At 36.3% G+C, this 16,316-nt stretch overlaps 2 protein-coding genes across 2 annotated transcripts; one reads left to right on the forward strand and one right to left on the reverse strand.

Annotated features, from left to right (window-relative positions):
* Positions 1–12: 12 nt before the first annotated feature.
* On the reverse strand, positions 13–7,185 carry LOC128227847 (proline-rich protein PRCC-like). The gene is made up of 7 exons (XM_052938744.1): positions 6,914–7,185; positions 4,683–4,840; positions 4,389–4,445; positions 3,048–3,725; positions 1,734–1,796; positions 750–950; positions 13–433 (listed from the first exon to the last, which is right to left on the reverse strand). Exons 1-7 carry the CDS (start codon positions 7,131–7,133, stop codon positions 347–349), a joined length of 1,464 nt encoding a protein of 487 aa, XP_052794704.1. The 5' UTR covers positions 7,134–7,185; the 3' UTR covers positions 13–346.
* A 194-nt stretch (positions 7,186–7,379) lies between these two features.
* On the forward strand, positions 7,380–13,286 carry LOC128227849 (60S ribosomal protein L4-B-like). Its single transcript, XM_052938745.1, has 8 exons — positions 7,380–7,464; positions 7,724–7,889; positions 8,072–8,442; positions 8,681–8,810; positions 11,781–11,937; positions 12,263–12,346; positions 12,657–12,828; positions 13,011–13,286. The coding sequence occupies exons 1-8, from the start codon at positions 7,462–7,464 to the stop codon at positions 13,065–13,067; spliced, it is 1,140 nt and encodes a 379-aa protein (XP_052794705.1). The 5' UTR covers positions 7,380–7,461; the 3' UTR covers positions 13,068–13,286.
* The last annotated feature ends 3,030 nt before the right edge of the window (positions 13,287–16,316 follow it).

Consider the following 16,316-nt stretch of genomic DNA (forward strand, 5'->3'; position numbering starts at 1 on the left):
TGAAAGTCAAGATGTTTTATAATTTGTTTAATTTGCTAAAATTACAAAACAAGGGAGTGGCAAAATTTATATGAAGCACTAACTGAAGTTCACATGATCTTAGCTTTCATTAAAGGGGCATACATAATGTAATCCATAAGTGGATCTTCCATGTTCACTTCTAAATATATGGTCATAAAATAATAATGTTAACTGTTTGCCGATTGCCAATAAACTCTGTCTATGTTATAACCAAGATGCAGGTCATTGTATATTTGAACCAAGATATCTTAGCACATGATGAATGTACTTTGTTTCACTGTATCTAACTGGCTGAACGCACAATTGTCCACAATCATTAGTAGCTCTAGAATCCATATTTTGCCTGTGTTTGTTTGCGGGTCATTTTGTTCTGGGACCACTGGTTTTTCAGTTCTAGCTCTCTTTCCTTCGCCTGAAAAAAAATTAAAAATACAAAGCTTTTTTTTATATGAGGTATGCCTGCCATATAAAAAGAGTTTCCTAATTTGAATACTGTGATCCCTCACACTCAATTTTATCAGCACTGAAGTGAACTAAACTTGATTAAATGAACTGAGAGTACTTTTGAGAAATGAATGTTTAAACTCGACTTAACAGGCAGATCAAACTAGATCTTTACATATTTCTCTGTATTACAAATATAACTTATGTTTAGAATGACCAGAGCATTTAATGATACATGGACTACACTAATTAATAATAGCAATAATGATACAACAATAACGCACCTGGAAGGCTAGGTATCCTATCTGATGTTTGCGTCTCTGCTGTGATGAGGGCTGGTCACCATTCTTTTTGTGAGACTGGTACGACTGTTCCTCTGTCATGTTCTTCATGATCTCTGACGGGTCGGTGAAATCATCTGCGTTCACGTTGATGATGTTAATCTCTTCACGACCCCGTTGCTGCTTGCCTTGCAGCCGCAGGAACTGAAATAAACACCAAGATTATAATGAATTGAGGTTTGATCATACTATCTGTATTACTAGTTTTTGTGCTTAATACAGTCTAAACAGTTTTGTTTCCTGTTCAACAACTGTTTATTAGCAAACATGTAACAAAGTTAGAATGCTGTCTTTTAACCTTTCTGTACCATGACTTATTTATTACTATTTTTGAACTTACAATAAGAGCATTATAACAATTAACGTAAGCTTTAAACACATGATGAATTGATTAATAAACAAGTAAGTTATTTATTTTAATCACCTATACTTTTTTCAATGAAACATTAAACAAAGCTGGAGTATATATTAAATATGCTCCCAAAATCAGAGTTGGCAAACAAAATCCAAGGGTGGATTTTCCTGGCCAGAAAAATGAAAAAATCCAACCAAGGCAATCAGCCCTAAAATTGGCAATACTGGGTAATATGGAGGAATAATTCACTGTTAAATTGAAAAAACTTTGTATACTTAAATATATGTTTACTTAACTGTATCCTGGAGTACGGTATTATTTTTGACAGTTACATGTTTTTTACGGTTTCAGTTTGAACTACCAAAGTATGTTTCAAATAATTACCGTCTAATACATGCCTAGTAATGCACAAACCAGGAAGGTAGAGAAATAAGGAAATGTAATTTGGTGCATGTGTTGTTGGTTTTTAAATGTAAACTAGTACTTGGTCAAATGAACATAACGATAACATTAGTAATTGGTAACTTCAATGCATTCATGACAAGCTCAGAAAACAGAAATGTTGGACATACCTCCTGGTCTTGTTGGTATCCCTCCACATCCTCAGGCTCAGGGTAGCTGCCCGCCCCATAACCCTGCAAGTATACAACATAAATACAGAAAAAGAAATAATGGCTGCCTTACACAGCCTTATTGTTATTCAACTCTATCAAGAAGGGCTCATACCTGTGTTGCTCTGCTTAAAGTACAACAAAAACTGATTATATTTTTTTTGTCATTGCATACTGAATCTTTAAAAATTCCAAAATGCCGGTATGCACTTAACAAAAAAATCTTGAAAGTGGTGAATATATAATGTATTAGGGCACGTTATAAATGGTTCTTGAACAGGTATATCATCAATCCAAAAAAGTACATCCCAAGTACAAAGTTTTAATGATAATAAGATTTTCACATATTATGTTAGGTGTAATAGTTATTTATTATACAGACTATATATTGTTAGGCAGCGCTCGTCATGTTGTCATAATCAAATCGTTTTATACATGTACACATGTACTCTGTTTATATTTGTGTCTAAAAATAACCATCTTCTCAGTACAGTATTTCCTACTTCAGGATAAGTCCTTAGTTCTCGGCCAAACAGATAAAATAACCTTTTAATCATCACACCTTTCCCACCTAGAGTTTAGCCTATCAAGCGCCATTTTCTATGCTCGAGATTCTCCGTTAAAACCGAGAGTTGCCGAAGTGGTAATCGGTAATGTCCGCGTATGACGGAAATGGCAGTGCTCGATTCTTTTCTCCGATGTATGTCATCTTATTGATGACGTCACCGGAGCCTCTACTTTTTGTATATAAACCCCCCCAAATTTGGGGACGCTTTGTCAATCTCCCTAAAACCTTGTAACCATCCTTCTATTTATGATCCTTGTAAACCTCATTCTCCGGATCATCCGGACATGAACCGCTTAGTAAGCGAGGTAATGAAATCTATACCGTAACTTATATAATACTAAATATTCGGAGAAATACCATATTATTCTGGACCATCCTGACTATAAAACAAATCCCCTTACCTTAAGGCTTATTCCTGGCTTCTGGGGCTCGGAGATGATACTCGTACGATATGATATGTATGCTTGTGTATCCGTATAACTTACCATGATGCAACTATTTAAGTGTTAACGTACGACTTGGAAATAAATGTCTTGACTTAAGTTGACATCTTGTTCTGGTTTATGCATACTAAGAGAAAACCCTGCAGAAACTATACATCAAACCCACATAACATATTGTCATAAGACCAGTACAATAGCCTGGAAATGTTACCGTCCGCACTAGGGCAGGGCTGGTCGGCGGCGGAACAATATAAATGATCTTACATCATAGTTGCTGTATCCTGCCTGAGCTTCAGGCAACATGGGTCCTACATCCTGTGAAGTAGCAGGAAGACTAGGATGGCGCTTGGTTACCCCGCCCTTGAAGATCAATGGGGCATCAGGATCCACAGTAGGTGCATTTGATGACACTGTGGTTGAACCTATAGAGTCACTATCATCAGAATAGGACACATTTTTACTAGTTACACTGTCTACATTTGGGTGGGCACTGTGTTTTACAGTTTCGCTCTGTGGTTTGTGTGTAGGGGCAGGAAGTTTTAATGAGCCCCTGATAGGCCCAGGGGGTAGAGGTACAGTAGAAACACTTCTGTCACTCATCACATTTGTCTCCCTTTTATCGACCTGTTGTAATCTCTCAGCAGGTGATTCAGTCACAGTTACCACCTCCTCATTATTTTCTCTATCTGAGCCAAGAGAAAAGAAGTTGACTGGTTCATCAGATTCTTCCTCTTCCTCATCACTGTCACTGCCATACTTGGCTAGACTGGATACTATGCCAGATTTTACAGTAGCTGTAGACACCTTAAGAGGAGGTTTAGGTTTTGTAGTAGTGTTTGACTGAGATTTCTTTGTGAGGGAATATGGCAAAAGAATCCTATTTGCTTCCTTCTTGGTTGCATGAACTGGCGGAGGAAGCAGTGATGTCAGGCCTGACTTCCCCTGGAAGATACATTGTGTACATTGTAACCGACAGATAAACTTTGATATGAAGTAGGAGATCTCAATGATTTTGGAATTCGGGCAAGAGCTCCGTTAAAGGAAAACCCACAATAACACTCATCCTTTTTCCTCAAAAGTTAATCATATCCGGCCATCTTAAGGGTATGACCAAATATCAAGATTAGGAAATACAGTTCAATACTTGGCAAGTGTCAGAAAGTGAATAGAATTCTAACTTTAAATAAATATTGGGTAATCTTTGTAGGCAAAATATTTGTTTCTAAATGTCATTGGCAAATTGCAACCATGAATATATGATTGGAAAAAAACTCTTAAGCTGCGCTCTGATATGACAGCAATGTGTACATTTTTGAAATTCATGCATTTCCATCCTTTCTATGCTTGTTTTTAATCTAATAATAAAGTTGTAATGCCTGAATGTTAAGAAATAAATTTGTGTGATTTTTCTTATATATATAATTATTATATATATTTTTTTCAGTATTTTACTTCCTTTCCAGTTTGATAACAAATCAGAACTTTCCTATATTTTATTTTAATGTCATTTTAAATGTCTCGGCCCATAACAATACAATCATATCCATTGCCATTAACTCATTATCAATACTTTGAATTGATTTAATATGGACTGGTGGCACTTACTGAACCAAGTCCAACTCTGGGTTTCTTCTTTGCAGGTTCATCCTCTTCATCAGAGTCCTGAAAAATTAATAAAACTTTCATGCCCATTTTACAGAAACACTTTGTCTATATATTTTTTTTTAATTATTCAGAATCAAAATGATTAAGCATTACAGAGAAGTACCCTGGTACATGTGCATGAATAACTTCAAATGGTTTTAAAAAAATGTTTCTGTAGCATTGATTTTCAAATATAAATTGTCATTTTGTACAGATGCAGCATAATAATACTCGGCTTTATGTTACAGCTCTTACTGGTAGTGCAGGTATGGTGATTCTGACAGGCTGTCTGCCTTTTTTGGGTGCGGGCTTGGGGATGTCTGCCACCTGGGAGGCCTTTGGCTTCACCTCATCTTCCAATATGTCTGTCTCTTCTGTCACACTTGAGAAACCAGATTTGGGCTCAGGCAAACCTGAAATTCAAATTGCAAGGAAGGTGCATGCAATATAAATACAATATGTAGTACAAAGTAATGTCTAAATTATTTTAAAATCTGTCCATACAAGAGAAAGTTACAGCCCGGACACGACAACCTATACTCTATGTCCTTATATGCAGCACTCCATTGTGAATAAACACTAAGTGTGACCTTGACCTTTGAGGTAGGGACACGGGTCTTGCACGCGACACGTCGTCTTGGTATGTGGAACACATGTGGCAAGTTATTTTAAAATCTGTCCATACAAGGGAAAGTTACAGCCCGGACACGACAACCTATACTCTATGTCCTTATATGCAGCACTCCATTGTGAATAAACACTAAGTGTGACCTTGACCTTTGAGGTAGGGACACGGGTCTTGCACGCGACACGTTGCTTGGTATGTGGAACACATGTGGGGGGGGGGGGGGGGGGGGCAAAAAAAGCTTTATTACAGAGATAACACTGACAGTAGCATACCATTATAATCAGTATGTCATCATATTTATGCACCAGTCAATTGTAACCACACCCCCCTGCCCCCTCCCCCAATGTCCAGGGTATACTGGAGATGGCCGGTTAAATGGGCCATGTTTTTACCTTCCAGGTGGCCCCACAGTGCCGTGTGAATGCGGTGATTAGTGTCTTCTAGCGGAGCAAGAATTTTACCCATGCTTGGCTGGACCAAAAGTCAAAGTCCCCGCTATTCAACGGACCTGGGGAGCATGATTACAATTGACTAGTGCATTAACTACAAGGCATGTGATGTCTGCCACAGGCTTCAAGGTACTAGACGTTGCAGGTTTGAATCACACTTGCGGAATTTCTAAGTATATTTGATATATTCTCTTACAAGACGTGTTCATAAGCTTCAATTGCTATTATTTAACTTTATTGTAAAACAAATAAAGAGGAATATGAATAACAGTGTATACAACCTCATGTAATTTATATCTAAATTTTATCTAATGTATGTGTTATATGTGCAGCCAGTCTTCTACTGTGATGCAGTCATCGAAATTAGTCTTTTGGATGAACAAGCCCGAATTCATACACTAATGCTTCGCAATACATTTTTGAACAAGCCCTGCAGTATAAAACCTAGTTCTGGCTTCCATAACTTTAATGTTGATATTTATTTTTTTGATGTTTACAACACATTAAAGTTATGGCGTAACCCCCATGGTAAAGTCTACCAGAATCAATTGATGATGCAATGCAATCACATGACCATGATGACGTCGATGGAATTTCTATTTATAGTATCGGATGCACATTGTTCATTTAGTTGAATCCAATTGCAGTAAGGCTGAAAATACGTTTTGATAAGTAAAAACAATTTATTTATTCTAAATTTGTTATTACCGTAGTTATTTACTTATTATTCGAAATAGAAAAAATAACAGCAAAATAAACACTACATTTGTGAGGCCAAATGGGTAAATCTTGGTGTCACGTGATTAAATTTGAACACAACTATGACCTAGTTAAGGAATGCTTGTAATAGGATTTATTAAAATGCTAAATCAACTATCTTTAAAGCATTTTTTGGTGTTGAAAATGTGTTTGTGAACTACATTTTACTTCATTTACCTGAGGAAACAGTTATGTTGTATGTACAATGCATACAAGTGAAATAACAGCGTGACATAAAAATGTCACGAATTCTGGTAGGGTTTGGATACGGCGTTTTCTTCAGCGAATACATCCAAAAAGGTACTATATAATGTGTACGCTGAAGTTCTTTAGCTATATAAAACCCAGAATTTGAGCAAGCCCCGAAAGCATTTTACCAGTGCAGGGCATGCGGGCTTGTGGTAATTTCGACCACTGGTGATGTGTATACAAACTCATGTAATTTATATCTAAATTTTATCTATGTTTAATATGTGCAGCCAGTTTTATACTGCGGTACATGTTACATCCAGTCTAAAATAATAGACGTTACCATATAAAAAAATCATTAAAAAATCTGTCCACATTTATTCGGATTAATGTTACATCATTCTTTGCTTCTGTTCACTACATTATAATTTCATGTTACTTCATTTTAGTGTGTGCCATACCTGCAAGCAGATTTGATGTAGATTCTTGTCCAGGTCCTGCAGGAGTTTCTCTGTCTGAATCATCTGAATCAGATATCTGGTCAACACTGACAGCAGTATGTTTAGCATTACTGTTTTTGTTAAATGCAACTGACGTTTGCATGGATGAAGCAGACGGCTGTACGTCATCCGTGTCAGTACCTTCACTGTCATCGCTCGAACCATAGGCAACAAGTGACATTTTTGAGACGTTTTGGTTTCCTTCTAAAAAAATAATTAAGTAGCCGCTTACGTTAAAAGTTTTAATTGACAATGTTTTAAGCGACTTAGCCTAACAACCTCAACAAAAATAGATCCGAAACAATGCCAAATTAAATGTCTTTAATGTTGATAAAACTATGTTTTCATTTTATAATAATATTTTAAACTGTTTTTCACATTTACCTTTACATTTTAGGTGTTTTTTATTGAAGGGACTCGGTTATCTATTATTCTGTATAATTGCTCGATGTAGTCCTTTCCGATCACGTTCCGGGCGCCTCGACACGTTGTGAAAATATAGAGCTAAAATGGTACGATTTCTCATTGACATTGGGCATAATTTTGTGTTTTTGTGTGAACCTTTAATTATTGGTATCGCAAAATATCAATTGACGTATTATTATTAGAGATTTTGCACAAATTACATGATATTTTTACGATCTCAAATGCATGTCATATGATTTCGCGAATGCCTGGGCGAGGTCACGTTTTGTGCGAAAGGACACCCAAGAATCCTTATGTTTGAGAATTCAATCATTCAAGTCAAGTCTAAAGTATATTTTTGTTTAGGCGAGACCACTTATATCGGTGTACAATGAGAAGGGCGAGACGACAGACATTAATGTGTCCCTGCCTGCAGTGTTCAAGGCTCCAATCCGGCCAGACATTGTCAGCTTTGTCCATGCTGAAATGAAGAAGAACAGCCGACAGCCATATGCTGTTAGTGTGAAAGCAGGTAAGCAGTTTTGTCAGCAATAATTTCATTATTGACGAGGATTATTTATGTAAAACCACATGGTCATGGAACAAGACATGCGATGTTGGTAGTTATACACCTTTTTTCTTTACTTTGATCCTTGCATTTTAATTTAATATTTTTTCTCATTATGATGTCATTCTATGCAAATTGTGTTTCAGGTCATCAAACCTCTGCTGAATCCTGGGGAACTGGCAGAGCTGTGGCACGTATTCCACGTGTGAGAGGTGGTGGTACCCACAGATCTGGCCAGGGTGCATTTGGTAACATGTGCCGTGGAGGTCGCATGTTTGCTCCAACCAAAACCTGGCGTAGGTGGCACAGGAGAATCAATATCAACCAGAGAAGATACGCAATCTGCTCTGCCCTTGCTGCCTCAGCGATCCCATCACTTGTCATGTCAAAGGGACACATGATTGAAGAGATCCCAGAGGTTCCCCTCGTTGTCAGCGACAAAATTGAAGAGTACAAGAGGACAAAGGAGGCTGTGCAGCTCCTGAAAAAGTTAAAAGCCTGGAGGGACATTTTAAAGGCAAGCACAAAACATATAATCTTAAGCTTATGTCATAAACTAATTTTATGAGGTTGGTTATGATTTCTTTACAATAGTTTTCCATTTAATGACTGGACAGCTATTAAGTTTGAAAAAGGCAGAATTTTTCAAATTGCTTTACTTGTATATCTTGACAAAGTGTAAAGAAGTGTCTTATATTATTCAAAGCTCAAGGTGTTGACCACGTATTTTTACTTAAGATTTGTTTAAACTTAAGGTTTACAACTCCAAGAGGTTCCGAGCTGGAAAAGGAAAAATGAGGAATAGGCGCAGAATACAAAGACGGGGACCACTTATTATTTATAATCAAGACAATGGTTTAACAAGAGCATTTAGAAATATTCCAGGTATAGTGTCTAGTGTTCCATTATAGGTCGAATTCCTGTAATTATTGTTGAAATCATACAGAGCTGCTTAATAACTTGACATTTTGGGACTTGTGATGATAATAATGGTCCGTGTTTCTGAACTTCAGTGACCAGATAATCACCATTACTGATGTCCTCTGCTGTTATTGATCAAACTGCAGTGCACTGCAGCGGTATTTTATTTGCTTTTATGATCTGAGATGTCATCATGATGAATATGTTCTGTGTTAAATGATTCTGTGAACTTCTGTTCCTCACCTTAGTCAGTTTATGCATGATCTGAAGTTATTTATTGTCAGCTTGATATCAGACATATGATGAAAATATGGTCCGTGTTACTGATTTTCTGTGATCAGATATTTAACCATACTGAAGTCTAAAACCTCCATCTCTACTGAGTCAGTTTAGTCATAATCTGTAATTTAGTCAACCTGAAATTATTTTATTCGTCATCAGCTCAAGATTATCAGATATATGATGAAAATATGGTCCGTGTTACTGATTTTCTGTGATCAGACACTTAACCATACTGAATCTAAAACTTGTAGACCTCGGCTAAGTGGGTTGATGCATGATTTTGAAGTTATTAATATGTGAAGCCTAAGGCCACAACAAATTGATCATTTGTTCGTCGGATTTGCCGCACCTAAAATTCGACAAACGAAAAAAAAATAAAAAAAACTTTTTTTTTGCGCCCGCACATACTATTTGGCCACGCATATTTATATTTTTTGTTGACTTCTAAATTTCCTCTATTTTCTGAAACTCTTTTACTTAGAATTTAAATCTGCAACGTCGACCTCGCCTTTTTGAAGGTAATTCCATGCTTTACATTCTTCGCGAGCAAACTTTCCTCGTGTCAGGACAAAATAAGGTCCGGGTAACCGCAAAATAGCCGATATTTGTTGACAGTCTTTTTTTGTCGGGAATATTTTGCAGGACGCACCGTTGTTATTCATTTCCGGTATTAAGTTTCAGGTTACTTTCAGTATTTGTAATGTAAAATACACGTTTTAAGTGAAAATCAGTGTCCTAGTCAATGGATTATAGTCTTCAGTAAACAACAAGAGTTTCACAGCGTCGAAGGCAATAATTATTTATGTGTGTTTTAAGTAATTTATTGTTTTGTACTCAAAATTTAGTGTTAAATAATAACTAAATCGGATTTTGAGTGCAAACCTTATATTAAAATACACGAACACACGACTTACGGTACAACCATTGAACATGTTTTCGTGAGTAATTTTTTTAAATTCTTAAATGTCTCAGTTTTCATATAATCATAATTGTTTAAAACAGATAAAAATAGTAGGACTTGTAAATGTTTTAGAAACATTCTGTATATATGCACCAGTCAATTGTAACCACGACCCCCCCACCCCCTCCCCTCAGGTCCGAGGATAGCCGGGTAAATGAACCGTGTTTTAACCTTTGTGGCCCCGCAGTGCCGGGTGAATGCGGTGGATTTGCCCGGCGGGGTTGGCTGGACCGAAAGTCCCCGCTATTCCCCAGACCTGGAGGGGGGGGGGGGGGGCTGGTGGTTACAATTGACTATTGCATAACACATACAGTTTGAAAATAACATCAGTTAAATCAGAAAATAAAACCTTTTATAAGTAAAATGACTGTTTTAATTTTAATGTTTTAATGACTTTGTGCTTATCCAATTTTTTCTTTGACCGAGTTGTAGTAAAGTGGCCTGTTTCTTACGGTCATTGAAGCTATGGGGCCATCATGTTATTCTTTTTAAGGCACTGACCTTTACAGCATAGGTTCTTGGTCAAGGCGAGGTCTTGAAAGGGAAACACCACCTGCTTTAAAATAATAACCGGTGCCACATTTGCAGAATTGTTTGATCCTGCTTCAAGTATGTTGTCCCCCAATTCAATCCACAGTGTTTCTTTTTTTAGAAATGTTCTCTGTGTTATTTACTTTTTCAATCTTCTGCAATGTCAATGTCACTACAATTTTATCAAGTGCTTCAAGAAGTTCAAATTTAGACCTGACCCAATATTTGGAAATGCTCAAATGATGAATTACTCTTACTAGTCTAAAATGTTTTTTTGTGATAGTAAGTTACGAAATGAATACAATAGTTTTCTTTTTGGTCTTTGAATAATTGCACGTTACTATGAGGAATGTTGTCTTTACAATATATCCACGTTTAAATTTAAGTTAATAGTAAAGCACTGGATCTCATTGCCATTTGTTAAATATTGAGACAGATTTTCATGTGATACAACCAAAACCTTTTCATTTATGACTGAGAACCTTTGTTTGTAATTGAAAAGCATTTCTTGACATAATTGTATGATAAATTTGGTAAGAAATAAACTTTTTTATTTATTTTTTAATTTTTCGCTCTTCGCTCGCCTCTGATTTGCCTTAAATTTAAAAAAAAGTATTTTTTTTTTTTTTCGCTCGCTCGCTCCTACTTTTTTTTGGCAAAATCCGTAAAACAAATGATCAATTTGTTGTGGCCTAAGATAATTTTAGATATATGATGAAAATATGGTCCGTGTTACTGATACTCCGTGATCAGATATTTAACCATACTGAAATCTAAAACCTGTGTTTCTTCATCATGTATGATCTATAAATCAAATTGTTTATACATTGACACCATGGAAATAAGGTCTTTGTCACTGATTTTTTGTGATCAGATGAAACCATTATCCACAATGGATTTAAAACCTGTTGACTCGGCTTAGTCAGTTGATGCATGATTTGATATAATAGATCTGTTAGCTGCCCAAGATATATATGATGAAAATATGGTCCGTGTTACTGATTTTATGTGATCAGATACTTAACCATACTGAAATAAACCTGTGTTGCTTTATGTATGATCTAAAATAAGTTGCACAAATTAAAATGAGTTTACATTTTAGGTATTGTTAACTGCTATCTGGTAGTGTTATTTGTATCCGAATATTTGACCAATTTCAGGAATCACATTACTAAATGTTGCCCGTCTCAACCTGGTAAAAGTTGCTCCTGGTGGCCATCTTGGTCGATTCTGCATCTGGACCCAGTCTGCCATCAACAAACTGGACAGTATTTACGGCACATGGAAAACGCCATCACAGGAGAAAAATGACTACAAGTAGGTAGCCTCACTCAAAAAGAAATGTTCACCTTGTTTAATATAAAAAAGACTTCATCTTCGTTAATATGAAAAAGACCATTTATTTGTTACATAGAATTGAAACAATACAAATTTTGTCGCCTGATACTTCAGCACATAGGCATGTGATTGTCATGCTATGACCACCATTCACCAGACAACTACATGTCACAATACACAGTCATAAAACCTAATAATATATAATGATGTTTTGCTTTGTAATGCTGAACTTTCAACTTTATCAAATGGTAGTAAATTTATTTACTCTGACATTTGAAATGTATCATTGTTATTTTGTTTTCAGTCTTCCTTCTACTAAAATGACTAACACTGATCTAAGCCGTTTACTGAAGAGTGATGAAATTCAGGCTGTCCTCCGAGCTCCTAAGTAAGTACTTTGAATATTTTTCCAGATTTGAATTTTTTTAATTGACCTTTCTGCTTGTACTGTGATGATATTATGGTCCGTGTTACTGATCACAATGATCAGACAACTACCATACTGAAGTACAGCATTTCAGGGTTTTTAAAGATGCTTCTCTTTTGTCATAATTTTTCACTTGAGCTATAGTTCAAGAATGATAGTTCTCTTGGTACATATACAAATTTGAAGTTTAAAATTATAAAATTGTGAATGGTTTGCACTGGACTACCTGTCATTGTCCACAGATTGATAATCAATTTGTTTATGTCCTCAGGAAGGAAAATAAGCGTAGAATCTTGAAGAAGAATCCTCTAAAGAACCAGCGCGTAATGACTCGTCTCAACCCATATGACAAAGTGGTTCGTAAGGCTGCCCAGGAGATCGAAGCACGTCGCAAGCGTGCTCGCTCTGGTGTTGTAGACAGCAAGAGGCCTGCAGCAGCTACGGTAAGCAGATAAAAGAACTAAGTTTAACTGGTGCATGTTTTACAATAATTGTTTTTATGTGTTAAATCATGCATTCATATGTGAAGATTTTATGTTTTATTTCAACACAGAAACATTTTCAACCTTGTTTTTCATAACAAAATGACTGGCTGTTGTCAAACACCTTTTATGCTTTATTGTAGGCCAAGAAGCCAGCTGCCAAAGGTGTCAAGGGAGCCAAGAAGCCAGCAAAGAAATAAACTGCGGACCTGATACAGCAAGATTCTACACAGAACACTTGTTATATTGATGCGATCATGTAAAATAATTAATTGAGAGACTCGTTTAAAAAATGTGCTTGTTTATCATCATGACTTTGATTTTCTTCATAAATAGTGCTGTTATACAATATTTTCCAGTGTTTACTGTTTTGGACTTCTATGCTGTAAACTGCAGTTTCAATAAACTGGCTTATGTGATTTTGTTTTGATTTGTTGAATTAAATGAAGGAAAGCATTGAGACAAACAAACATTCAGCAAGTGATGGTATAGATAATTATACCCCCACAAACGAAGTTTGAGGGGGTATATAGAAGTGAGCTTGTCGGTCGGTTTTCATGGTTTCCGGACGATAACTTGTGAAAGGCTAGACAGATTGGAAAAAAATTTGGTACACAGGTGTAACATCAGAAGATACAGGTCAAGTTTGATATTGGGGCTGGTGTGGTCGAGGTTACTGTTGCTAAAAATAGAAAAACGGTTTCCGGACGATAACTCATGAAAGGCTTGACAGATTTGAACCATTTTTGGTACACAGGTGTAACATCAGAAGATGCTGTTTGGTACATAGGTGTTACATCAGAAGGTACAGGTCAAGTTCGATATTGGGGCTGGTGGGGCCAAGGTCACTGTTACTAAAAATAGAAAAACGGTTACCCGACGATAACTCCTGAAAGGCTTGACAGATTTGAACAATTTTTGGTACACAGGTGTAACATCAGAAGATACAGGTCAAGTTCGATGTTGGGGTCAAGGTCACTGTTACTAAAAATAGAAAAACGGTTTCCGGACGATAACTCATGAAAGGCTATTTTTTTCTTGTCAGCAGTGTAACTTCTAAATTACTCGACAGATTTTAATAAAACAATACATGCATGATAAAAGAAGATGCCGTGTGCAGTACCCTTGGAGTTCTGGCCTCTTCAAAGGAATGGTTTGCCATTCCTGTGTCCAGGCGGCATTTGGGGGTATTCGTCACTCCTGTGACAGCTCTAGTTATATTAACATTAAATAGGATCATTATTTTGATGTGAAAACCAATTCAATGGATATTCGCAATCTTGATAAAACTTTTGTCAGAACTTTAATGTAAGCATGGGTTATTATTAATGTTAAAAATGAAAATTATTTCTACACAGAGACTTCTTCGGATTGCCTAAAATCTAGATTTCGTTTAGGCTCCCCCAAAGGGAGAGCATCTCTTAGTTGCCACTTCGTCCGGAGAATTTACCTTAAAACACCTGACTGGATTGAAATCAAACTTGGTGTATAAATAGAGGGCAGTGAGAGCAAGTGCAGTGCGCGAGAATCGTAACCAGTGCATATTAAATTATTTCCTTGACCATTTTTTTCTTAATTGGTGCTTGTCCAGGTCAAACATTTTTAACTGATGAAATTCTTATACAACCTGGTTTATAGGCGTAAATATATATTTTATCAGCATCGTTTAGCAGAGAAATTCTCCACATCTCTGAGAACCAATTAAATCCCCGGTTCCAAATCAAATCAAATTTTCGGTCGGTATGACATAACAGAAAACATTAGCTATGAATAGCTATTGTCCGACTATTCCAAGCTGATGAGGCCAAGGGTCTTGCCAACGAATAAAAAGCTCTCCGGCCATCTATCTATAGACCGTACATTGGCATCCTACAAGTTGAAACATGGCATGTCAAAGACACTTCAGTAGACTAGTGGTCAGCATGGAACTGGACAACAATTCACTTTACACTGATGAACCCTGAAATATCACCGAGTGCTGACTGTTCTAGTCAGCAACTATTAGCCGTTAGTGCCTAATATCCAATTCAATCATGAAAGAAATTCTAAAACAAGGAAAATGCTCAGCTACACAATATTCTTTAATTCATGTAAAATGATGTATTGTTGGCCTCATGCTAGCTCATTGAAACTGGTTTGGAAATTCTCAAAACGAGAAGTGAAATAAGCATTTCTTCACCCGGTCTCCCGTCTGTTAGCTATTTTTAGCTCGTCTGTTTTTCGAAGAAAAAAAGTCGAGTTATTGTGATAGCCTTGGCGTCGTCGGCGTCGTCTGCGTCTGCGTCGTCGTCGTCGTCCAAAAACTTTAACCTTACCTCATAACTCAAAAACCGTTCAACATTTTCACATTAAACTTGCTACACGTGTTCCTATTAACACTATGCATGTTTATAGCAGGTCATATAATTTTGCCTTTAATTAATATTGAGTTATCCCCCCTTTTCGACTTGCAAAAAAAACAGACGAGCGTTGGCACCCACTCCGCGGTGCTCTTGTTTTTATCTTTCTTTTCGACGATTTGTGCACTTAACATGGGTACTATACGGCCAATGTTGTATGTTTAAACACCATTAATGTCTGTCGTGGATGTTTTGTGCAGTGTTTGTTCGATGCAGAATCAGAATAAGCGTGCGTTAATATAAGTGTGCTTAAGACACCAGCTGTAAGACTTGTTAATATTTATAACAAAAGGCAATTTGTTTCCCAATAAGAACGTCCTTGTCATTCAAAATTACCTACCTAATGCACTTGTATACTATTTTAGCAAGAAGTGAAAATATCATTTTAAAGAACTACTTTTAAATCAAATGTAGTTACTTCCCTTTTCTCAAAACTGAGTACCTCTCTTTATGACCAGTAAATTATGTCAAAAGTTATAATTGAATATGAAATAAGAGATTGCATATGTTTGATACAGAATATTTGGAAGTAAACACAACTTACAAATCATAAGACGAAAAACAAATGCTCGAACATAAATTCGATGATACATGTACATGTATATCATTTATTTAATATATTTTCAAACTATCTGAATTCGCACAACAATTAACTGATAAACTCCAATAGCTCACCACAAAATGTCAAATGGTGATTGGAATGTGAACAACAAAGCATATGATCTTCAAACCATCAAGGAAACGATCCGTTTATGTACACGTGAATCAGGCTGATCTCTGACAGCGAGAGTGATTTAATATCTAATTTCATTCATGAAACAAATTCTAAAACAATGAAGATGTTTAATCTAATGTAATCCACATTTTTGATAACACGTTCGACCTTTCAAATACTCCTTCAGTAAGTGCCTACCAGTTTAATTTGATCAATGTATTCATCAGCCCTGTTCAATAAAAAAGAACACGTTCCTTAACTGTAATTGTTCTGAACATAAACACATAAAACATTAATACAAGTTTATGGATTAAAAAACGAGAAAATAATAAACA

Source organism: Mya arenaria, chromosome 3 (genome assembly GCF_026914265.1).
Source record: "Mya arenaria isolate MELC-2E11 chromosome 3, ASM2691426v1".
NCBI classification, from domain to species: Eukaryota; Metazoa; Mollusca; class Bivalvia; order Myida; family Myidae; genus Mya; species Mya arenaria.

Bases quoted from the DNA above. Each gene is read 5' to 3' on its own strand.
- LOC128227847 (XM_052938744.1), bottom strand. From the start codon at position 7,133: ATGTCACTTGTTGCCTATGGTTCGAGCGATGACAGTGAAGGTACTGAC. The intron at 951-1,733 runs GTATGTCCAACA...TGTTTATTTCAG, and splicing joins GATACCAACAAGACCAGGAG to TTCCTGCGGCTGCAAGGCAA. The intron at 434-749 runs GTGCGTTATTGT...ATTTTTTTTCAG, and splicing joins TAGGATACCTAGCCTTCCAG to GCGAAGGAAAGAGAGCTAGA.
- LOC128227849 (XM_052938745.1), top strand. The intron at 11,938-12,262 runs GTAGGTAGCCTC...TTTTGTTTTCAG, and splicing joins CAGGAGAAAAATGACTACAA to TCTTCCTTCTACTAAAATGA. The intron at 12,347-12,656 runs GTAAGTACTTTG...TTATGTCCTCAG, and splicing joins GCTGTCCTCCGAGCTCCTAA to GAAGGAAAATAAGCGTAGAA.